General features: G+C 40.7%; 2 protein-coding genes across 5 annotated transcripts in view; one reads left to right on the top strand and one right to left on the bottom strand.

Moving 5' to 3' along the window:
* Positions 1-25,077, bottom strand: part of LOC119481208 (serine/threonine-protein kinase pim-1-like) — a 1,020,488-nt gene that overhangs the window by 80,363 nt on the left and 915,048 nt on the right. The gene's annotated exons all lie outside the window — the stretch shown is intronic.
* LOC119481192 lies at positions 58-22,415 on the top strand. 2 transcript variants are annotated; one of them, XM_037757909.1, is made up of 11 exons: positions 58-173; positions 13,233-14,647; positions 15,185-15,420; positions 17,361-17,566; positions 17,696-17,856; positions 18,175-18,278; positions 18,546-18,606; positions 19,302-19,390; positions 20,957-21,079; positions 21,436-21,536; positions 21,669-22,415. In XM_037757909.1, exons 2-11 carry the CDS (start codon positions 13,261-13,263, stop codon positions 22,192-22,194), a joined length of 2,994 nt encoding a protein of 997 aa, XP_037613837.1. In that variant the 5' UTR covers positions 58-173; positions 13,233-13,260; the 3' UTR covers positions 22,195-22,415. The 2 variants fall into 2 exon arrangements, with proteins under 2 accessions (XP_037613837.1, XP_037613835.1); XM_037757907.1 differs by lacking the exon at positions 58-173 and adding an exon at positions 10,405-10,972.

Genomic DNA, 25,077 nt, shown 5'->3' with positions numbered 1-25,077 from the left:
GAGCGACAGTGGCCGATCATCTTTGGTGAAACTACATCTCTCTCTCTCTCTTGTTCGCAATCTCTCTCCCTCCTCCCCCTTTTCTCACACATGTCTACCTACCAGCAGACCGTACACACATGCACGACTCCACTACCACTGGTACATCTCTCATCGTAATGACAACTTAACAGGTAAGAAGACATATTTATTCATTTTCTAGCACACCATAAGGCAGGAACTTTTTAGAATGAGCTTTGAGAAAGTTTAACCCAACCCCCTGAGTCTTCTTTATCGTCATTCAAAAGTGACTTTTATCCAAGGGAGCCATTTTTTTTTTTTACTAACTTAGCCAGTGAAATTTGCAACTGAAGGTGCACATTTTTAGGGGATTTCATCGTTTAAATGAATAGATTTCATTGCAAATGTGGATGAATCCAGTTAAAATTCAAAGCTCGGGTCAGAAATGTCAAATCATTGTAATGAAAGTATCGTTTCGGTTTGAAAATGTACTCCCATTGAATATATAATAAGTCCACGTACAGGTGCATATTGCTCTTGCAGCTATATAAAAATCTGTCTTTTTTTCCGAGCCTGAGCCTCAACATTACTTGTAGCATTACAGTGTTGTTACCAGCAACATGTTGGTGTTTACACCACACATGCCCTTACACAGAGAGGCTTAAAACCACAAGCTTCTTCGCTGTGAACACTTTGTAAAGATATCATCTTCAATTTACATCTACAGTTAAACATATTAAGGTGATCTGTCACCAAAAGGCCCACACGTACTTTGAAGTCTGGGATGTAACCATATATGAAGCTATTTATTTTGACTTTAACTTTGATAAGTGTGTGAATCCACACTCAGTTAGCAGTTCATTTGTTACACATAATATAACATCCCTGTACAGACTCCTACCTTAGTTATGGTTATAATGGTCAGTTTTTCTTGAAATTGTTTGAGATGTTTATTCGGTTTCATTGCCATATTGGAGGCTTTAGTTTTTGGTTCAGTTGTGCAGTGTCAAAGAGCTGTTTCTGGACAAAACATTAGAAAAAACATTAGAAGAAGAGTTTGTATTGTCGTTGTTGCTATTTTTGACCTCCTTCGAGTTTGTGACCTCCTTTGACATCTGCCACACAGAACGGGGGCAACAACCGCTTTTCGTGTTTTTACGCTATGAAGTAAAAAACTTCAGCGTCTGTGCCAACGAATGAAAAACATCTGTATTGAACAATTCTCGCTGCTCAACGTGAAAATCAAAGCTCGAGGAAACAGAATGAAGTCAAGCTTTCTTGTTGCAACTGTGTTCATCTTTAAATGGCTTTAGTGACATTGTTCATGGGCTTCCACGCTCTGTCTGGGAGAAGGGGTGAAACGAGGAAACGGAAGAAGATTGCAGTACATTTTAGTTCTATGCAAAGACGTACAGTTTAAACAAGTTATTGGGCCTCTAATGTACATTGCCTATAAGTATTCAAAACACCCCAATGGACTAAAACCCAAACTAAATGAATGCATGAGAATTCACCAACCTCAGGTGCTGCCTCAAGCAGTACAGGCGCCTTTGGCAGCAATGATAGACTTCAGTCTGTGAGGACAGCATTGAACATCTTGACGCAGCAATCTTTACCTGCAATCTGTCTTTGCCGAAGTGCTCTGTTTGGCAGCATTAAGGCCGTGGGGTGAACAGCAAATTAAAGTTCTGACACATATTCTGGATCGGACTGAGCTGGACATTTTGACTCGCAACGTGTTATTTTTCATCCTTTTCTGTGTAGCTTTGGCTTTATGTTTCACAGAAGCATCCCCACAGCATGATGCTGCTCCACCATGCTTCAGGGGGGGAGATGGTGTGTTTCTGCTGATGTGCAGTGTTTGGCGTTTAGGAGCCTATGATGGCCAGAAAACTACATTTTAGTCCCATCAGGCCGTTTTTCCACTTGGTTCCCCCACAGGTCTTTTGACAAACGCTACCTCAAACTGTCATGCGACGTTATTTCAACAGTGTTTTTTTGCTTTGTGAGTCACTGTGCTATAAAGATGCTGCTGGCGAAGCATCAGTGTCTCCCTTCCCAACCATGGGAACCTGTAGCTCCCTCAGAGTTGCTGTGAGTACTCCTCAGCTTCTCACGCAGACCCTCCTACAGTCATGTTCTGATATTCTTCCCCTGATTGAACGTCATTGCGGATGAGCCGACAATGTTCCTTCATCTTTACGGTGCAGTTTTTTGCAAAGACGTTGAATGTGTGTCACCTGAAATCGCTTGTCACACTTTGACTACAATCGCCATTTAAATTAGGTTTGCAACCTCGAATTAATCGGCTGCACCGGTGACGAATTATGTGTGTAAAGGGGATACATATTTGTGATATCTACTATTTTATGCTTTAAATTTGCACTTAATTTAGATGAATTTGTGTTACATCCAGTGTGATTTAAAGCTGTAAAAATAATTCTAAGCACTCTATACTAACTTAATATTTATTTCCTATTTGACTTGGTCATATTCGCTATGCTATTGCTGCATTGTGGTGTTATTGTAGTCACAGTCGAGAGTGTAGAATGCTACAGTAACCCTGGCCTTATTATTGTAATTTTTAGACCATTTTATGGCTGTGATATAATGATAATATAATACAATAGCAGAGTAATGCAAGTGCACCCTTTCAAAGAGCAATGCACTTTTAATTCTTTAGAATACTCAGACATTGGGATTGGTGTAAAAAATATTAAAATGTTCAAAATAAATAAAACAAAACCACACAAACAAAACAATAAATAAAATGGACTCTCGACCTCTGTTAACAAAAATGTGCAATGTCTGCGCAATGTCCAAGTCTTATAATGGTCAGGACAACGCTGCTATTTATTCTGACATCATATTGGCTAAAATGTTGGTGACATTCTTAACACGCATGTAAACACAACGGGAAATATCGAGGTCAGCAAAACTGATGGAGGTCATGTCCGTATATCGTGCGTTAAGTCGATAACATAATTATCCTGCCAGGCCTAGCTTTGCTTCCTGATCTTATTTAACATGAGTGCACCGACTACTGCCTGATCACATACCAGTTTTCAGGAGTGGCTAGGCCAGGGGTCAGCATCTTTTACTATCAAAAGAGCCATTTTAGGCCAAATAAAATTAAAAAAAAATCTGTCTAGAGCCGCAAAACATTTGAGCATTGTGATGAAGGTATCGCAGCCTGTTATGTCTAATGCAGTGAGGGCCCAAGTGCAAATGAGTGGCAGGACATTGAAGAAACATCTCAGGACATTTGGCTGGAAGCTGCTGCTAGCTTTTCAGCAAATCCAGTGTGCTTGTTCTGAAAATGTCTTTAAATGACTTGTTGAATCTGTCCACGCATTATTAAATTCTCTATTTTCCTCAGAGACTTTTCTTTCTTTGGATTTAGAATCCATAGCTAGCTTATTGAGGTACTGAGGTTGGGCAAAATTAGAGGATAAGGCACCAGGTTGTAGATGACGCACATTTGGTTTGACTGAAATGATTTAAAAAAAAAAAATGTATATATTTAGTAATTATGATATTTGGTGTATAGGCTACAGATTTTTGAAACTGGAGAATGTAGGAATCACCGTAGACCTACAAGAATGATACATAAAAAAGTTCAAAAATAACCGTTATTCATTTACATTACGTTTTTAAAAAATCCAGTGGGAGCTTCTGGAGAGGGGCTAAAGAGCCGCTTGTGGCTCTGGAGCCGCAGGTTGCTGACCCCTGGGCTAGGCTGATACTCATATGTTTACGCTATAAACAAACAAAAGAAATCCTTCACATAATTAAGAAATTGTTCTGGGCTGAGTTTGTTGCAGTGCACTTGGAAGGATGAACTCTTTCTCACCAAATTTCCGAAATAGTTTGATCATTTGTTGAGAGGCTTGGCGGCCTGCAAACATATTTCTTCAGGAAAATTACTTCTTTTATAGTAAATTAATATGGAATAATGTTGGTTTGGTTGGGTTGAGATCATCTGCAGGTTTCGTGTTGTCATTTAACATGAAATACAAAAAAAACAGTTGGTTATGATTAAGTGATGGCCCCACGTGGGAAATATACTAATAATCGCATAGATTGGTGCGTAAGCTGTCATGTTTTTATGAGTTGATAATCACAACCAAAGATGTGTTGCAACTGTCATTACTGAAACTAGTGTTTTTATCTAGAGAATAAATCAACTGTAATTAATTTGCATTCATTCATTAAGGAATGCAAAAATATGCAATATTTAATGTCAATATTTATTCACTAATCATTTTAATGGCAGTTTAGCCACTCACCAGATAGTTTAGCAGTGCATCAGCGGCCAATTCAACATTTATAGTAATATCGCATATAGGAAATATGTTTTTCCAAGCGCAAAAAAAACGACATAATGCTTTATTTTATTACATACTGCACATAAAAAATATTAGTTTGAATGCTGCGATAGCTTAAAGAAAAGGAAGAAATGGTGACATCACATTCATTCTGTTTATATATTCATAAAACGTGCTGATTACGTCTTTCATTCACCTTCAGATGACCTCTGCGACCTTTATTTGAATGGATTCATATGTTCAGAATTCAGCACTTTGCAGTTATGAATTAGAATTAGAATTTTCTGCATCCTTGAATGGAGAAAATACAAGAATGGAAAGTATCATGTCATCAGTATCATACTGTACCGGCAGAGTGTGTGTGATCAGACTTGAACCAAATAGATGGACATGATAGTAAAGTTACCATTAATTTGTGCTATACTCAAGCACATCTATAACATGATGCTGCAGCAAATTTGAAGTAATAATTCTACGTGTTAGCTGCTTATGAATAATATTGTGTAGAAATTGTTTTTGTTAGTCTTAAACCAAGCTTAATAACTTTCTCAGCTCTCATCTGATCGATCAGTGTGTTTTAGGTTGCAGCTTGAACATGGTTCTCAGGGTTTCCATAGGAACGCGTACCCAACTTTTGGCATATTTTACCATGAGTACTGACAAACGAAAGTCCATCATGTGAATAGACAACGTTAGAATGTCCCTCGATATCCACCGTGGAACCACATATTTTGAATCAAAAACAAATGCCGCACTGTATTATATTTGATCGTTTTATGGACTTTTTAAAGACGCTTTTAGGTGTCTCCTCCTGTGGTGAAGACTGATCGTTTTACATGAAAGAAGCCTGTAGCAGTCTTTAGAAGTGTGTATCATTGCAGTCACATGTGCGCACAGCGGGGTCTCTGAACATTTTCTGGCCTGTGATCTTCTTTTAGAGCTCTTGTCAAGCTTGTCGTGATTTTCAGGCCCGCATTTAGTCTTTTGTAAGAGCACCAAATGCATTAAAAGCAAGAAAATGGCTGTTTTAGAACTTTCCTACAACCCCTTTGTGCACACGGTGTGTATCTTTGCTCATGTTTGCATGTGAAATACTGATCCTAAATTCAGCTACGACCAAAAAGCATCGATCAGACACAGATATTTTAATTTCACTGCACCAACGCTTTGCACAAATGTAAATTCTGTGTAAATGTAAAATAAAAAAACAAACAATAAACAACTTTCGGTCAATTAGCACAGTTTCTAACTGTTTTTTCTGAAATTGTTAACAAATGGGGATCATTTTAAATAGGGGTACACTGTCTATTGAATAAATCTCTTGAATTTATTGAATTTGAGTTGACTTTTAGCTTCAAATGTTTGTTAAAAAAGGAAAGGAAAGGAAAAAACGACCTTTTTTAAAACTAATCTCTTTCACTTGTACTTCTTGTGTGATGAGCATTTTGGTAGCAGTTTCACCTCCGTGTGTTCAGTATTTCATATACACCGTCATGCCTTTTACGTGATGCTACACTTTCTCGTACTCTCCGTTACACCTACAGCGTTAGCATGAACCGTCGTCACATAATAACAAGGTTGTCGAGGAGGGTGAGCATCATTGTAGTGCTCATAATCGACAAAGCTAACTTTAGCAAAATAGCCTGTTTGGTGTTTTGTGATCCACACAGTTCATGTTGTCTGGCGGTTTAAATTGTCCCTCATCCATTCAGTTACTCTCTTCCCGCCAGTCATCACCTCTTTCTCTCAGTGACGGAAGACAGACGGAGAGAAAAAAAAAATCGGAGAAAAAAAAAGTCCAGAAGTGCTTCTCTCGTTCCCCCTCCTCTGCTCCCGCAGGCTTTTACGGTGAATTTGAGAGAAAACTAGAGAAGCGTCTCCCCCGTGCTCACTCCTCCGCACTCCCCTTCCATCCGCTCATATCCTTTCATTCACACTTTTTTTTTTTTGTTAACTGGCTGTTTTCTCAAGGTTATGCACACACGCAAACATGAATGTAGGCAAATGTAGGAGACACAAACAAATTAACAGAGCATGTAGAAGTAAAAAAAACAAAACGTGTAAGAAACCACTTTAATTTCAGTTTTGGCTTTTGAAGGCAACTTTTCGCCGTAGTGGGTGCACGACTAAGCTGTGCAAGAATGCATTTGAAGTGTTTTATTTGTTCTTTCCTTTAATCGCGTTGAATAATTCTTTGTGACGTCTTTTTCTTCCCTGCACATAATTGTCAAATATCCTGAAAGCACATCATTTCATCCTTAAAATATGTGACTAAATTGTAATGAGAAGGATTAACGGCCCCTCCAAGGAGGATTTTTAAGTTGCCACGTTGAATTCAACAAAGTAATCTCCACGTTTGGTGAGCGTGAACGACGTAAAAACAGTCTAATCTGACTCATTGTGGTAAAACTCTGGAGCAGCAGAGTCTCACTCCCCGCTGTCCGAAAACTGCATGTTGTTTGGCTGCAAGTGTGCGGATAGAAAACACGGAATCACTCGTCTTCCTGGTTCTCGAGTCCCACCCGCAGCAATGCGAAGATGACTCAGATATCAAAATTGATCGTATGTTTTATACTGATGTCGGAATTTTTTTTTTACAGCAGCTGAAACTCTGCATTGCCCGAGGAAAATATTTGCAGGAAATGTAATGCAACGCAGTGATCTTATCTGTACGAGCATAAATCGGCCTCAAATAACAAGATATAATATAAATCAATAAATTAATGCCAAAGTTATTATGCTAATGTTGAGGTTATTGTGTCAGACAGGTTGTGCAGTCACCACATTATTATCTATTGTGCATGTTAATGCTGAGGTTTCCAGCTATGAGGAGTAGTCACACTGTATAAGTGACCTCAGCATTAACATGATCACCTACACACACACACCGACACTCTCTCTCTCACACACACACAGACACACTTTCGCTGCTTTTCTCTTTGTCCTCTCTCTCGAAGGTGATGAAGTTGCTTAGTTGGATCATAAAGCAAACTGATTTAATTTTCTACTTGTAACTGTTATTGTTACTTTATTGGTAATAACTGATCTGTTTTAGGAGTTCGTTTCACAAAAGCAGTTTGCGAGCAATGCTTGCACGTCGTAGATCGCAAATGGCAGCAGAGGAGAGTCACGTTTCGACTGTCACTCACAAACTGCACATACATTTTGGGAGTCCCACAGGGTATTGGATGTGTCGCAAGTATGGTGTTTGATTTGATGAGTGAAATGCGTCTAAAAAAAAATAATCTTCTGTTGCAAATGCTGACGAAACGGGCCCCGTGACTGACTGAATGGGCAGAAATCTGCTTAATGAGGGACACAGTTTTCAGTTATCATAGCTCAGGGAAAATTTCATGTTAAACTAGAATGGCACTTGGAGAGTGCAGACCTCCGCCAAGGTGCGTGACTTTAAAAACAGATCACAGCTCACAGCTGGCAGTACCGTGAGGTGGTCAGCTTATTATTAACACGGTGTGTTTCCGTGTAACGTATCGGCGAATGCCTCTCTCATTCAGCAGCCTTGTTATGTCTGTATAACGTTACACTACGTTGTCTCTCATCCCGTCATCTACCGCTTTTTTCTTTCTCACCACGGACGGCCAGCAGCTCCCGCACACACATCCACACACGTATCTCTCTGCTCGAAGAAGGAGGAAGAAGGTTTCGTCATCAACGCATTACACTGTGCATGTGTTATACCCTGTGGTTTTAATGCTCAGGCTGATTGGAATCCTTAAAAAAATTCCTGAATCTGGATCATGATCCAGATCGCCACCAAAATCGAATGATTGTTCATTGTGCTACACTCCACCCCTCCAAAACATTTCATTCAAATCCATCGCAAACTTTTGGAGTAATCCTGCTAACAGACAGACAGACAGACAGACAGTCAGACAGACAGACAGACAGACAGACAGACAGACAGACAGACAGACAAACAAACCATCGCCGGTGAAAACATAACCTCCTTGGCGAACTTAATGACAGTGTTGCAGTTATTACCAGCCGCGATGGCATGTGACTGTTTTCACCTTGTGAGTCTCTTTGTGTGTGTCGTCACGGCAAAATGCGGTCCTGGAGACACCCACTGTAGCGGGAACTACCACACAAGTGGTTTTGAGTACTTTGCCAGGTGTTTATATTTCTGTCTGTCTGTGATAGATTTTGTCGCCACGACCGTGAAAGATGCACTACACTTTACAGGTGTGTAGTTGAGATCAAAATGAAGGCCGAGTACGAAGATGGGGTGGGAAGATGGCTCCTGGCCCAATTTGGCATCATTTTGGCTGATGTGATCCCGTCACAAGATGGTCTCTAGTTTACAACAGATGCTGTCATTTCTGATACAATACTGACGTAGTTTTTCCAGTTTTAGAAAGTGATGAAGTACATTAATTCATGTGGTGTGCTGTACAATTGGAAGGCAGTGGCACTTCCGTTGAGTATTTCTATTTTGTGAGATTTTATGCATTTACTTTGTATATATATTTAAAAAAAAAAAGATTATTTTTATGGCATTTCTGCTTTATTTGATGGTGAGAGACAGACAGGACAGACAGCAGAGAGAGAGGGGATGACATGCAGCAAAGGGCCCTGGGGCGGACTCTAACATGCTCTACTCTGTGATGTACAAGGGCTCCCCCCTTTGTACATTTTAAAGTTGACCATAGTATTCACATTACAGAGTTACTCCACTACATTTCAGGGGGAAATATTGTACTTTTTACCGCTTCATATTTACTTTTTACATCAATAATTTAATCTGATGACAGGTAATCTTGCAGGTAATCTTCCAGATTAAGCCGTTTATAAAATCGGCTGAATTGCTTTGGTTTTTAGCAACCCAATAACAATACTGGGGGTCTGATTTAGCATCACCTAGATTACCAACAAAATAAAAAAATGCCGCCAATATGTTAATAAATCATTCATTTACCATTCTTTGGGGTGAGTTTGTACTTTTTACAGCTCAAATTTCACAATTTTTTGTCTTACGTAAAAAGGAGTATTTCACATTGTTGTACTGTATTTTGACACCTTTTTCACCACAGATAGCAAATACGTCACTGTCATATATTAAGATGCTGATGATAACGCAGAAATGTCATGTCTGTACTTAACATGGTCATGTGTGTGTGTGTGTGTGTGTGTGTGTGTGTGTGTGCGTGTGTGTGTGTGTGTGTGTGTGAAGCAGAGGTTATTGAAGTCGCTCACAGGCTTGTGGACATGTCAGCGGTCGCGTTTGAGGTTACGTGTGAGTAGGTGTTTTAAAGATATATGACATAACAAAGGTGGAACGTTAAAGGTGCCTACTCTATGTGTATGAGTGTGTGTGTGTGTGTGTGTGGTGGGTGAGTGGGTGGGTGGGTGGGTTAGTAGGTAGGTGGGGCTGCAGGGTGTTTAGAGGGTTCCCTGAACCTCGTCGTTTGTCGCCGTCTTCCTTCCTGTTTCGTTCTCGCTCATTTCCTGTCAGCTGACTCAGCCGGAGAATCTTGATCTGGTAAACATCTACGCCACCGCTACCGCTTCACAAACACACACACACACTCAGACACTTACAAAAATATACTGTAGCCACACAAAGATGTTTGCATGTATATTCACACATTCAGCGCTCATGTACAGGCACTCACATAACTGAGTACTGATAGACACCTATATGATTTTTTCACACATACACACACGTTTATCACACCTTATCCACTTAAATAACTTTACAAAGATCAACTAAAGTGGTACTTTATACATGCAACCTATATATAAATGTGTAAATCATGTGGAAAACCTGATGATTGGAAAGTTTCTAAGTATTTTGTACACATGTCTAAGTGTTTTTTAGAACTCAAGGTCTGCTTAAATATCTTAAAAAAATAAATTAACTACAAAAAAAGGAGGAGAGCGCCACAAAGGGGGTCCGACACTAGAAAAGAACTTAGATGTATACCAAAAAGCGCAAAGACTGAGGATAGCAGATAGATAAAAAGCAAGTAGAAGACAGAAGAAGAAAGGCAGGACAAGAGAGAGATAGAAAACAAAGTTGGGCGCCTGGTGTGAGAGAGAGAGAGAATAAGAGACAGAGAGAGAGAGAGAGGTAAGGACAGGCAAAGAGACGGAAAGAGAGACAGCGAGATAGAGGAGGGGGGCAGAGAGATAAAGATAGCTGAAAGGAGGGAGATCCGTCAGCGTTTGTTTCCTCAGGATGTGGTTACCACGACGACGAAAAGGCAGAGAGGCAACATCACTACTCGCTGGTCCCCTCTGACACCTGCAAGTGTTTGTATGTGTGTGTGTGTGTGTGTGTGTGTGTGTGAGTGTGAAAGTCAGCGTGTATGAGTTTCTATGAGTAATTGAGTGTGTGTGTGCAAAAGACGGCGTATGTGGTCTGTGTGTCCATTTTGCTTTGTGCGACAGACTTTGTGTATCAAAAGATACACAGCAGAGAGAGAGAGAGAGAGAGAGACAGATAGGAAGGACTAGTTGAGAGGCTGCAAATCTGAAGGGGGAAATAATTATACAAACACTCGAGACGAAGCAAAAATAAGTCAGAGAGAACGATGAAGACAATCAGAAGAACAACCAGGACCCGAAAGCATGAACAACAGAGGAGGAACATATGTGAAAAGGAAATTAAGCGCCAAGGACTGGTAAAAAAAACACAAACAACGACCGTCAAAACTTATACAGTGTATTTGTCTCTTCATCTCGTCTTCCTTCGGTCTTTCTCTTTCTGACTCACTCACTGTCCTATTTAGAGCAGAATGTGGTTTCAAGAAAGAAAGAAAGAACGACAAAGACTTCAAGATTTCATGCAACTCAATGTACAAGGCTTTTGTACTGTAAGCCAATTTCTAACGTGCTAACAAGTCAATCGCAGAACAGAAAAGAAAAAAGCAATAGCAAAATGACCTTCTCTTTGGCTTCCCAGCGAGTGGTTTTCTTCAGACCACATTGCAGACAGTTCCAGTCACAACTGATATCTGTTACTCGTCTTTTAATCTGTTTAATCTGAGACAAAATCGAAACTTCAAACAAAAGGCACATCAAACGGCAGATCAGTCGAGGTAGACTTTGCTCGATTTGGAGTTTAGGAAAAAGGCGCCATAACTTTAAACCTGTGACCTCCGTAGCCTGCATGATTTATTTCAGGTAATGACGTGACGTGATCATTTGTTGTACAAAGTACAGTTAATAATGTGCATGTTTAATCAAAGAATTGTCTCCGATACCTAGTTTGTACCTCCGTACAAACTATTTATGGACAGGGGATTTTGGAGGCGTGACAACTCTTGCCTACTCTTGTGACTTGAATCCGGCCTTTTCTGCCCAACATTTAATAACTACATCATACCTTCACTTATTAGAAAGTGGCATTACACAGTAATGGCTTATGGTACTCAGACGATCTAACATGCCGGTGTTGCACCAAATTCTGTAGCCCATATGATTCTGTGACCCAGTTAGGAATTTTAGCGAGGCTATATTACCACTGCAAATATTTTATCAACCCAATCTCATGGGAAGGTGAATAAACAGCACGACATTACAAGGACATTCCGTGTGTCATGAGAACGCATTTTAGCCTTTTCGCATGTCATTTAACGCCATGCAACAAAACTACAGCAATGGCCGCAGTTAGGTATAGGCAACAAAATCACTTAGTTAGATTTAGGAAAAACATCGTGGTTGGGCTTAAAATAAGTACGCAAACTAAGTAAAATACATAAGGAAAAAATGTAACAGAAGTACGGAAAACATGTCACAATGTCACAAACGTCACTAACTTTAAATTAACTCAACAACACTTTGGGACCCTAATGTATGGAGGGCGGAACCTGCCAAAATAATAAATAAATAAATAAATGACTCGATAAATGAATAAATATATCACTAACTGCAGCAAAAATAATATTAAAAATGAAAGTAGCCATTAATGAATTGATAAAATGTGACATAATTTAATTAGCTTCTTTATATATTTATCTTTCTATTAATTCCTTTATTTTGTTTACTCTTCTATTTAATTCTCCCTTTTATTTATTTATGTATTTATTTTTTATTAATTTTCAAATGTATTTATTTCTTTTTTATTGATTTTATATTTATTTTTAGTGTTCAGTTCCCCTCATTTGCATAATGAGGCAGAAATGCATAAAGAAATGTAAATATATATAATGTATATAGACAAGACTACAGAAATAAATAAGTTTAGGGAAATAAATAGGGTGAATTGTGCAGAAATTAATAAATAAAGAAATGCATAAATACATAAATAAATACATACATTTAAAAATAAATATAAAATAAATGAACGCAAAAATAAATAAATAAAAAATAAACAAATGCAGAAATAAATAAATAGATTTTAAATTTTTATAAAAATAAGTACCTAAATGAATAAAAGGAAAAATTAAACAGAATAGTGAATAAATAAGGGAATTAATACAAAGAAAAATAAATAATGAATTAAATTAAAACAGAAATATCAATTTTATGTCACATTTTATCAATTAATTAACGGCTACATTTATTTTTAGTATTATTTTTGCTACATTTAATGAGATTTCTTTATCGAGTCATTTATTTATTCATAGATTTATTTTTTATTTTAGCGGATTCCGTCCTGCATACGAACACTGGTCTCCTGGTTGATGGTCCTCTGTTTGTTGGACCCATCCACATCCCCTCCCACTCACCATAAGCAGTCTTTCTCACTTTTCATTCTACGTCACTAGCTCTGAGCGTAGCATATTTACGCAGATGCGCTTACATTTCAGTCAGTACAGACTACATGGTGTACAAATGACACCTTGTTGAGTAGGTACTAGTTCAAGTGATACTGCTAATGTTGTGACATGATTTTATTTTTGTTTATTTATACTAACGCTGTGTTTCTGTCTCCTGTAGGCACTCTAGCTACATCCAGCGAGCCATCATGGACGACCCTTCATCCACCCAATCCTTCCCCAACAACCACCACCATCGCCACCGGCCATCCTTTCACCTCACCTTGCCCAGCCATCATAGCCCCGAAGTGGGATACCCGTCCGCTGAGCCAGCCCTGGACCCTCTGGAGCAATACGGAAGTAGAGGGGAAGAATCCACAAACTCTTTCCTGACTTCAAGCACCTCCTCCGGGGGACGGAGGGGGAGCAGTGGGGGCTTCCTAAACACAACTGGTGGCAGTTTGGATGGAGACGCTAACTTGGGAGGCCATCTTGATGGAGAAAGCGTGTTAGCCAGCCATTTCGCTGACTCTTGGTATGGCGGTATCAAAAAAGAGGAGGTTTGGGAGGACGGGGAGAGTCATGAAAGCGCTGCAGATGATTTTTATAGAAAAGGTGATTGCTACGGTAGCGCAAATTACGTTTTTTTGAACTGTGCCAGCGAGGAAGGAGTCAAGCGTAAACTCAGAGCAAACTATAATAATTACGTTAGTTGTGACGCTAAAGGCGAAACAGTTTACAACAGGGAGGCCGACGTTAGCCAATTTACTAAACAAACTACTTCCTACAGCAGGACTGCGGCGGGGAGCTTCAGCGACAGCAGCATTGATTATTCGAGAGTGAGCGATAATTATTTAGGAAGAGAAGACGATTATGGGTCCAGCTGTGGCTCAGGTGAGGATCAGCTTCAACCAGCAGAGGTTGATGGACCCTGGCTCAGCGTCTCTCCGTCCAGTCAGACCGTAGAGGGCAGGTGGAGAGGAGCAGCAGACGCCATCTCTTTTGCCTCAGGGTGCCTACCGCAGAGATCGCCCATGGGCGTCAGCAGCGGGACGTACACTCAGAAACTGGACTCCTTTTCTGAGGCGTTCCTCTCCCAGCGAAAGAGAAGATTCCCATTGATTCCCAGTGGAGATTCCTCTGGACAGATGTGGGATTTCGGAGTAGGGAGAGGAGAAAGCCCCGGATCGGTCAAGTCAAGACAAAGCTGTGCTTTCGATTCAGACTCCTACCTGCCTCCCTCCTCGCCCGCTCACCCCTCTCTTCAGTCCTTCCCCTCTCCTCCCACATCATCTCACATCGTGTCTTCAGTTCTTAGTCCTCCTCCCACACCTCTACCTTCCAACTCGCCCTCCAAAATGGACTCTTCCAGTGCGTATGGAGGCACCGGACATTCCGCGTCCCAGGGGGGAGAATCACTTGGTACGCTCCAGTTTTTCGCTTCGCACCTTCAGTCTCTCCCGTCTATCCATTCCTCTGGGATGATATGGAAGTTTCCACTGCTGTCACACAGCTTTCCACAGTCGTCAGGCGACCCCGGCGTCGTCGAGGGCAACCTGAGACCTTCTCATGGTAGCGACTATGGCCACATCCCTGGTAAGGCATTGTGTGTGCATTTTTGTGAATGAAAGTATGATAGTAAGAATAAAATTGATTATGTAAGTCTGTAATAACTGAGAAAGAAAAAATGATGAAATGATTTAAATTAACTTTATTTCCCTCCCTTACAAAAAACTCACAGGTTAATACCCATATTTAAATTTACGGGGACATGTGGGTTTTCGTAGGTGAGCTTGTGAAATTTCCCGTTTCCCCTATGCAAAATACATTTTCACTTTCTGCACTTTCACATATAAAACCATTTGTAACAGACATCTTTGTAGTATATTGCATCATGTGAAAAATGAACAAACCAGCATGCAGTGCAGAATTACTGCTTTGAGTTCATATGTGGGTTTTCACAAGAATTGAATAGTGTTTCCAAATAAGAAACAGATTCTGTCGGTGTCGGGTTTAGCGCTTTCCTGTCTGCACAGATAACAGTGATGTGCCTGTCTTATTTTGCCTGACTGTCTCTGCCACACTCAAATTGATAATGGAGCATTGACTTACACTTTTCTCTCATTTTTCCAGCCTCCCACGTTCAGACTCCAGAAGCGGCATTCCTCGCTTCAACATCCCATCCTTCCTCCCTGCTTACATCCAGAGCCCTCTGTCCCTCTAATACTCCGCCCCTCCATCCCCCCTTCCATCTACCCTCTCGTCCGGCTCACCTCTCTGGCCAACATTATGAGGCAGCAGAAAAGATAGCCCCTTATGTTGTGAACCAGAAAGTAAAGAATGGACCAGCCAATCTGAACCAATCACAGGTACAGCATGGCACTTTTATATTTTTTTTCACCACAGGAAACTTGAGCAAATTTAAAGAAAAGTTTGACATTTGGGGAAATATGCTTGTGTATTTCCTCTTGCTGAGTGTGGGACAAGAAAATTGATGTTTGTGTTTATGCATCCAGGACTGTGAGGTCCATCTTAATTGGATTATCATTGGGTTATGATAATTTGGTTGCTACATTTAAATGAACAAAGTGTAACGTTTTGGGGGATCTATTAGCAGAAATGGACTGTTTTCATTAGTGTATAATCACCTGAAACTAAGAATCGTTGTGTTTTCGTTAGCTTAGAATAAGTCCTTCATATGTACATAGGAAGCGGGTCCTCTTCATGGAGTCCACCATGTTGCTCCGCCATGTTTCTACAGTAGCCCAGAACAGACAAACCAAACACTGGCTCTAGCGAGAGCCTTTTTCGTTTTTACGTTACCTGAAGGCCACTGTAGTTTTCTGACATGCTTGTGAAACTGTGGTAACGTGAGCTGCAGAGTGCACAACCGTGGTACGTCCAGCCGCTGTCTGACTTCCGTTGCTCGTAAAGCAGTGATATTATGGTAAGGATGGCCTCTGAGCGAGGCGAACGGTGTTACCGCAGTCTTGGAAAGGAAGGAGTGAGCGGAGGAGTACTCAGTTGGTTGCAATCTGCAACCACACCACTAGATGCCGCCAAATCCTACATACTGTACCTTTAAGAGAAGAAAACCTTCAGTTGATGCATATATAATTTTAGCCACACAAAATTTTGTCTAATACTTTGGTTTATTAACAAATAACTTGGTGTTTAGTGCTAATTAGCAAATATTAGCATGCTAACACGCTAAATTAAGATGGTGAACATGGTAAACTTTTTAGTCCTACCTTATGGAAGCCCTAAACGGACATGATTCTAAAAATGTTTTAATAGCTTTATCTCGAGATCACAGGTTAATTATGTCATTAACTCGAGAAAACAAGCTTTGTTATCTTGAGATAACGGTATTAAAAAAACAATTGAATCACGTCTGTTTAGGGCTTCCGTAAGACCTGCTAAACAGCTGCATGTTAGCATTGTCCTTGTGATCAGTGTGTTAGCATACTGACGTTAGCACTGTGCTAGCGCTGTGCCTAAGGGCAGCCTCACAGAACTGTTAGCATGACTGTAGACTCTTTTACCTCTTTATTACTTTCTCTTTATTAGTCAGGAAGGACCATTCTGACTGTTTGAACCTCTCGTTTTTACAGGAAGTAGCCAGGCCAAAATCATCTATTAATTACATAGCCTACATAAATGTAAAAGTACATGATTTATGAGTTTATTCAGAGTAAAAAATATAATTTCAAATGTAAAAACAAGACATTTTGCTTTAGTTTTAAAGCTCATCAAGAACAACCACCGCATCTCAGAAGCCACATTTTCACATTGACGTCGCCAGATTTGCTCACTGTCGTCACTCTTCCATCAACAGAGACTGGGTTTTGTGGGTGGGGAGGGGGCAACACTAGCTACAGCTGGAGAAACTATGCAGAAGTAGTGGGCGGACACGTATATGGTTGTTTGTCAAGAAATTACGTAGCTCCAACTGCATTTCTGCTTCCAAAACCACAGTCTTGGTCTCGGTTTGTATTTTTAGACTTGTTGAATGGGTGTGATTGAGACAGATTTGGAGTTGGTGAAAGGCACGTTATTTAAATTTGAGCTGTTTCTCCCTCCTCCAAGCTAGGCTTGTCATGTACCCATCTCAGAATACGTTTTTTTGAAATTTGAAGTTTTTGCAGATCCAAACACCCAAAGATATGTTAGGTTGCTGTCTAAATACTTCAGCTTTTAGAACTTTAGTTGTACAATCACTACATTTTTATTTTCTCTCTTTTGTCTTTGACCATGTTTTAATCCAAAGAGGACAAGTCAAAAAATATTTTTCCTTGTGCTCTTACAGCAACAAGCCTCTCCAATCTACACTGGAACTCCATTTCCCAGTATCCTTCACTCCAGCAGAAGTCAGAAGAGGGACCGGTACACGCCTCAACCGCTGCTCAATCCAGTTCGTACGGGGAAGGGACTCTACTCGTCCGTCTCATCTCTCAATCACAGAGAGGAGGAAGCAACATGTGGAGAAGAGGAAGATGAGTGTGTTGTGTTACCGTAAGTAGAATGTTGAAGGAAAATTTGCATGGAGAAGAGTTAAGCCACGGGCCAAGGAACAAATGATTTGATCCATGGTATTAGGTATTACCTTTTTCACCTTCTCCTTTTCACTTTCGTTCCCTCCAGGTATGTCAACGTGGGTCATGATTTCCAGGCAGAGCTTCCGCCATGCTTTGTGGCTGGGGAAGGGTCAAGGGTGTGGCCACCAGAGGAGGAATCCCCTAGGGAACAGTTGCTCTGGAAACCATGGGACAAGCTGGAGGAGAGTACCAACTTACAAGACCAAGGTAGATGACATGCTAAAATACAACTTTCCAACACAAAACTTTAAGAATAGACCTATTTGGAGTCATAATTGCACCGATAATGACAGTGAATTCTCAGTTCTTCAACTTTACAATCACCTGATTCAAGGGTCAAAGTTTCAGGGACCTGATGGAAGATTAATTAAATATTCTACTATACCTATAATGAATTGTACGATGGAGAAATTTAATAAAGAATATAAGAAGATAGACCCTGAAAATATAAAAAAAGATAAGGTCATTGTCTATTATGCTCTGCTGAAAACTGTTCATGTTTTGTGTGTGTTTGTGCGTGCACAGTGGAGAAGCTGTTGTCCATGTGCAGTTCCAGCTGCGTACCAGGAGGGGGCAGTAACACAGAGCTGACCCTGCACTGTCTGCACTACTGTCAGGGGAACACAATGGTAACTTCATGAAGAAGAATATTAGTACTGTCTGTCTTTCTGTCTTTATTCGTCACTAATTATTTTACTCTGCACTCATTCAATCATTTTCATCATCCCTCCATCCATCCATCGTGACTCACTTCCACGCATCTTTATTCACCTTCTCTTTGTCATTTCCGTCTTTCTTTCTCACTCCTCCGTATCCAGTTAATACTCTTCGGAGCCATTTCATGCCTCATCTGTCTGTTCTCTGCCTCCTCCGTCCCTCTCTCCTCCTTTGTGCAGGCCACACTGGAGATGCTGCTGTTCTCACAGCCCTCGCCAACAGGAGACTACCACTACTCTGGTAACCTTTGACCTTTGGCTTCTCTCTTGGGTTTCCTATGTCTGTATGATTCAAATATTCAGACAACTCTTTGGCTTGATTATGGATATTTAATAGAGTTATCTCCAGCCGCAACTTTGTCAGATTCAACCAGGACAGAAATAGGAAGGGAAGTGAAATGAACTAAAATGTGTTGTAGTGAAGGAAGTTTAGTGTTTCTCTGTAACAACCAACAGTTGACATATGAGTCAGCACAGGATTAAGCTTTCCCACTGTACTGTATGTACAATAGTAGCCTTTGTAGAAGCCCAAACCTCCTGCCACTTTCATCACATGCAAACTCTCTCTCTCTCATTCTCTCTCTCTTTGTTTCTTTGGTGCATTTAAATCCACCAAGAACATACAGAGTAGACATTGTTCTGCATAGTAATGTTCACTCAGGTGGGTGTATTCCTGTAGACAGGGGTGCTGTTAAAGGTCTTGGGCCCCCCTGACAACAGCTTAACAACATTTAGGATGTCTAAAGTCCCTGGTATGTCTCTATCTGGACTACGCTCCAGCTTTTGACCCCCCTGAATGACTCCAGGTTGTCTGTCTGTCTGAAGCTTGCTGAATGAAGTCTAACTGTATGTTTGTGTGTGTCCTGTGTAATTTGTGTAATTTATCAAGCCAGTCCCATACCTGTATTTATCTACTCTTTATCTCTCTCTCTGTAGGTAGTGATTGTTGGACAGACAGTGAAAAGAGTCTCTTCGGTGCAGCTCTGGGAACTTATGGAAAAGACGTTTCACTCATACAGAAAATGGTATAACTATTATTCATTGCTTGTACTGTACTTATGCTGCATTCTTTTAAAGAGGACCTATTGTGCTTTTTCCCTTTCCTTTAGTGTGTTATATAGTTGTGCATGTAAAAAGTCTGCAAAGTCACAAAGCCCAAAGTCCACGCCAAAGGGAGTTACTCTCCCCCACAGAAACACTGCTCCTGAACTGCCTGAAATGCCTCGCTTGAAGTCCCGCCTTGTCTTTTGTAACGTGGTGATGTCACCAAGTGACACATTTGCATAATATCTGCCTAGCGGCTACTTTGGCACACCCTCAAACAAAGCTAGTTAGAGCGGAGTCCGAAGAGTTTGTTTTGGTTGACCAATCACAACAGAGTGGGCCAGCTGACCAATCAGAGCAGACTGGACTTTTCTGGAGGGCGGGGCAGGAGCTCAAACAGAGCGTTTCAGACAGAGGGTGAAAAGAGGTGCTGCAGCCGCTATGAGAAAAATAAAGAGTTTTTTTTAACATTAAAGCATGTAAACATGTTCTAGTAGAAACCCAAAGTGCAAGTATGCACCTGAAAATAAGCATAATAGGTCCTCTTTAATGGTTACCTTCTCAATGTTTACCTTTTCTATTCTGTCTTTGTCCTAGCCTAAAATTGACATGTACTGTATGTTTTTATTACATGGCTTTGTTGAATACTCGATTCTGATTGCTTAATCACGGCGTTCTATGATTCTTTATAGCAGACCGTTGCTAGGGGCACAGTTCTGATGTCGGACTCTGGCGGACCGTTTTTGTGTCAAATATTGATTTCTTCAGTAAGCAGCTATGTAATAAGCGGGATAATGTACAACGAGCCGGTCATTGTCCTGTCGGGGTTTATTTCACAACAATGACCGGCTCGCTGTACATTATCCCTTACATGTTAAACTATAACTACACACATTTACAGTATGTATTTATATAAAATATTTCTGCTTATATTTACATTATATCTTTACTGAGATAAAAAAATACCCACTTTTGAATAGAAAATGGAAAGTCAAGCATTCCCATTCAATTGGTCCTCCAATACATCACTTAGTGGTTGTTTATTTTATGCTCATCATCAAGTCTAAAAGTGTCCTTTTTTGTGCAGGATCACTACACACAGGTGAAGTCGTATTTTCCAATGGTGCAGTGAGTGCAGTGCTCTTTTCCCTGCCTGCATCCGTTTGGTTTTCGGTGACTCACCACCGTGCACTTTAGTGAGGACGCAGTGACACATGTAACAGTACACAGAAGTACAGTTTTGATTAAATCATACGCAACTATGATATTACCAAAAGTGCACCGCCACCACCTCCACCGCACATTATGCACAGTGAAAACGATGATTGATTCACAAAATTAGCACTCGAAAACTCACCCAATAAAAGGCTGGAAATGTCAGTTTATAGTTTATATGTCATGCAACAGAATGTGTCACCTTGATTATGTTTGCTGAAATATGTTAGCTAATATATTTGGAATCAAGCTGAGGTAGATCTGGGAAAAGTTACACTGCCAGGTTGATTTTTGAATGTGCTAAGTATTCATTGTGTGTTTGTGTGATGCAGGTGAGGACTAAGACCGTGTGCCAGTGTGTTGAGTTTTACTACCTGAGCAAGAAGCTGCAGGACAAGCAGAAGAAACAGAAGGAGGAGGAGAAGAGAGAAGCAGTGATGGAGCAGCAGAAGAATGTAAGAAACAAGCAGTATTAAAACCGTTTTGCCTCTTGTCAAGATGTCCCAGCTGATCCAGGGACTGTGGTACTCCACTGATGTTTCCTTTAGTTTGTGTTTTATTACCAGCTTTTGCTTTAGTTCTCATACATTCTCTTTTTTTCTGTTGTTGTTGTTTTTCCTGTGCTAATTCCCATGTTACTCTGTGGGCTTCACTGTGTCATGCATTCAGACCTCTGACTGATAAGTCTTATAGAATAGACACAAATAGAACAGAGTAGTGTGCATGGCGTAGGAGTCTTGTGTAATTAATTGCTTTAAATGTTTGGAATGTAGCTCAGCACAGTTGCTCACCATTGGTCCTGTTCTCGTAGATAACGCCCATCTGTCAGCCAGTGAACAGGCCGTTTGGCCTGGAGGGGGCGGTTCCTGCGCCCTCATTGGCCAGCTTCTTCCCCTGCAAGCTGTGTGGCAAGTGAGTAGGACCAGTTATACTAGAGGAAACTCTCTCTCTCTCTCTCTCTCTCTCTGTGTCTGGCTTCAGGGCAAGCTAACACATGGTTTAGATTTTCTTTTCAAACCAGTCTTTCCTCTCTCCTCGCCCCAGAATGTTCTATAAAATCAAGTCCCGCAACGCTCACATGAAGATCCACCGCCAGCCTCAGGAGGACTGGACCGACAGGCGGCTGCAGCACCAGCTCCTCACCCAGCGTCTGGCTCTCAGTCGGCCCACCAACCTCATGCCCACCCCAGGCAGTAACCTGCACCCGCCTCAGGCTGCAACTCTGACCTTTCCCTCCTCAACGTCAAGCAACAACACCAGTGCAGACAATGTCTTCAACTCTGTAACCAATAGCAACGCCATCACTCCCAGCAATGCCAGTGTCTTAGATCCCAGCGCCTTGATAACATATAGCAACACCGCTGCTTCAAACTCTCATGTAATCACCAATATTGATGGCGGCGGCGGCGGCTCAAATCAAAGAGAGCCCAACACTGTCTTACCTTTTCACCAATCATGGGCCTCGTTTGGACTTGGCCCCGACTCCACCATCTTCTACTGCAACACAGAAGTGAAAGACAACGTAGCAGCTGGGACAGTGGGGGGAAAAGAGACAATCAACTGGCAGTAGGGCTTCCAAAAGCATTACAACCGCTGAGGTCTGAGACTCACCAAAGCTGTGTTTTTTTTAACTCAAACTAAATTTCAATTCAAACTTCAGTACGTTTTTCACAGTATTTCAAAAAAACATCATCGTTTTTGTATGTTTTTGTTGTTGATTGTGTATTTAAATCTGTTACATATTGAAATGTTTCTTATGCATTTGACATTTTAATAAAATGTGTAACCTCATGGTAGTTTTTGATGTTTCTGACACCAGCAAAACCACAATGTGTTTACATGGATTAAACAAACAAAATATAACATGTTAATTTGTGAGCTTAAGACAGAGGTGAACTCTGAGGGGCAGGGGTGAAAAAGATAATAAGGGTACCAGTGGGGCACCAGCTTGCAGAAGGTTTTCTAGGATGTAGGGATGCCTTTACTGCACTGCATCTTCTCAATTTTAAGGCCATCCTAGCAGGCACTTTATCAAGTTTAATGGCTCCCTATAGTGCATTTTGTCATGTTTTGTCCATCTAAGGGCATCCTAGAGGGCACTGCATCATGTTTTATCTACCAAAGGAGCACTTTTGCTGGGATTTTTTTTCCAAACAAGAGACGCCAAGCGGGGTCCACCAGTGGCAGATATTTTCCCTTTGGCGAAAGCCAGACTAGTTCTTTCCCCATTTCCAGTCCTTGTGCTAAGCTAAGCTAACTGTCTTCTGGGCGGTAGCTTCATATTTAACAGACAAACACAAGAGTGGTTTCGATCTTCTCATCTAACCTTCGGCAAGAAAATGAATATGTGTTTTTTCCAAAACATGGAACTATTCCTTTAACTCTCACACGGACATTTGGAGAAGTGAGGATGAGCCACATTGTTCTCACTTTCCAATATGGTCCTCGCTCTTAAATCTGAAAGTGATCCTCACAAAGATAGACAAACATGAGCACACACACATCCACAAAGACACACACACACACACACATGGTTGGCACAGCCATTTCAACACACAGCTTGTTGAAAGGTTTTGATACAACACCATAATGGGCTAATATTGACCTTGGTAGACCATCTCCTCTCTTACAGCTGTCTGAGTACACTTGTGTGCCCAGAACCGACCTGTTGATGGTTAACTACAGCGACTGTGTGTGTTTTTGTGCCAGGACAGAGTCATTGTGAATGTGTCGTAGCGTGTATAGTGTCTGCGTGAGAAAATAGGCCTGCTAAATTCAGATTGAGGTTGATACAAAATGCAGCAAATAAACAAAAACACATGTACAGATAATTTGTAATGACAAAAAAACAGAAACAAACATTGAAAATCCAAAATATACAACAGCATCCTGTCCATCATTATTTAGCTAATGCAAATTTCTAGGATCTACAGTTTGACTAGCTGTTGTCCTCTCCTCCCTGTCATGTTTACTTAAAATTAACCTGTACTGATTCGTCAGTTATACTTGTCTATCCGGTGGCTCAGGTGCATTTCTCAAGGCGGTGCGTATTCTTTGACCCCATATCTTCATGAGTTACTGCCACCGTCATACTGATAACATTGTTTATGTGTGTGTGTGTGTGTGTGTGTGTGTGTGTATATATGGCATGTATGTCTGTTTGTTCATGCATATATAATGGGCTACATGTCCTTCAAGGTATCCTTTTTAAAAGTAAACCAGGTCCATGGATATGTGTTTGACTGTTTTATGCACATGTGTGTATGCATGCATTTGTTAGCATCATGTGTTAACCATATGTGTTGCGTCTCTTATAAAAGTTCACTACAGACTTTAAAATGGTTCCTCCCCCTGACAAAAGTCCACCATGTGTAGCACAGTTTGTATGCCCTCTTTTATCTGTCTGAGGCCCATTTATTTTTTTGATTCTAACACTCCACTTATTCAGTATGTTGACCTAACTGGGCATTTAGTGAGTTGAAATTGTACTGCAGGAGGACAGGTTGTATGTGCTTGAAGATTTTGTTCTCAAACTTTAATTGGAAAGTTTTTGTTTGAAGCTGGAAGAAATCAGAGGGTCAGTGGAGCAAGAGAGAGCGAGAGAGAGAGCACGTAGATAAAGGGGGAGAGGGAGACCAGACCAATGGGATGAGGGAAGGGGGCAATGGGCAGAGAATCAACAGAGAAGTTACTGAGCGGTGGCCATTCACCTATTGATGGTGAGCAGCTCTTTGCCAGTTGACTGAGCTCATGTCCTCCACCACGTACTATTGGGATTCGTTTGTGTCTTTATTATGCATGCAAACAGAATAGGTTTGAGAGCAAAACTATCAACATGCAATCAAAAAATATTTAAAATAAATTTGTGAGTAATCCAAATTCCAAAAGTTTTGCTTGTCAATCCAAAAGTTTTATTTGCAAAAAGAATCACTGAAGTTGTGGAAATGGAAAAGAAAGCAATTCAGAATGACTTGTAATGACACCTGACATAATGACTCACTCGCTTTTTAATTTGATAGGATAGGACTAATTCCTCATCTCCTGAAGAAGAAATTCCTAACTTGTGTGAACTTGCTTTGCCCTTCTTGGACAAACAAGTGTTCAGTATATGAGGTTTTATCTCTTGTGAGATACTGCACATGAAGGTCGACTGCTGTCATTGACACAGTTGGAGGACGGGCTCTGTTATGTAATATGTTGGCACAGCCATTACATTTCTATGGACACATACATCACATATTATTCACTCTGCCTCTGCTGCTGACACCTGATGTCTTGTGGTGGTGGCGAACGCATCTGCAAAAGCTATACAAGGCTCAATATTTGATATTAGTAGCTGCACTCGTTGAATTCATAGGTTGGCATATGCAGCTGATTTATTTACATACCAGGTCAGGCACTGATAAGCATGTTATCATTGTGTCTTATGTCATGATAGTGGCTTGTTTTAACA

The sequence above is a fragment of the Sebastes umbrosus genome, chromosome 22, assembly GCF_015220745.1.
Source record: "Sebastes umbrosus isolate fSebUmb1 chromosome 22, fSebUmb1.pri, whole genome shotgun sequence".
In the NCBI taxonomy this organism is placed as follows: Eukaryota; Metazoa; Chordata; class Actinopteri; order Perciformes; family Sebastidae; genus Sebastes; species Sebastes umbrosus.
The sequence above is the reverse complement of the archived record's forward strand: the minus strand, read 5'-3'. Positions and strand labels throughout refer to the sequence as shown.

Bases quoted from the DNA above. Each gene is read 5' to 3' on its own strand.
- LOC119481192 (XM_037757907.1), top strand. From the start codon at position 10,920: ATGAACAACAGAGGAGGAACATATGTGAAAAGGAAATTAAGCGCCAAG. The intron at 15,421-17,360 runs GTACAGCATGGC...GTGCTCTTACAG, and splicing joins CCAATCTGAACCAATCACAG to CAACAAGCCTCTCCAATCTA. The intron at 17,857-18,174 runs GTAGATGACATG...GTGCGTGCACAG, and splicing joins TACCAACTTACAAGACCAAG to TGGAGAAGCTGTTGTCCATG.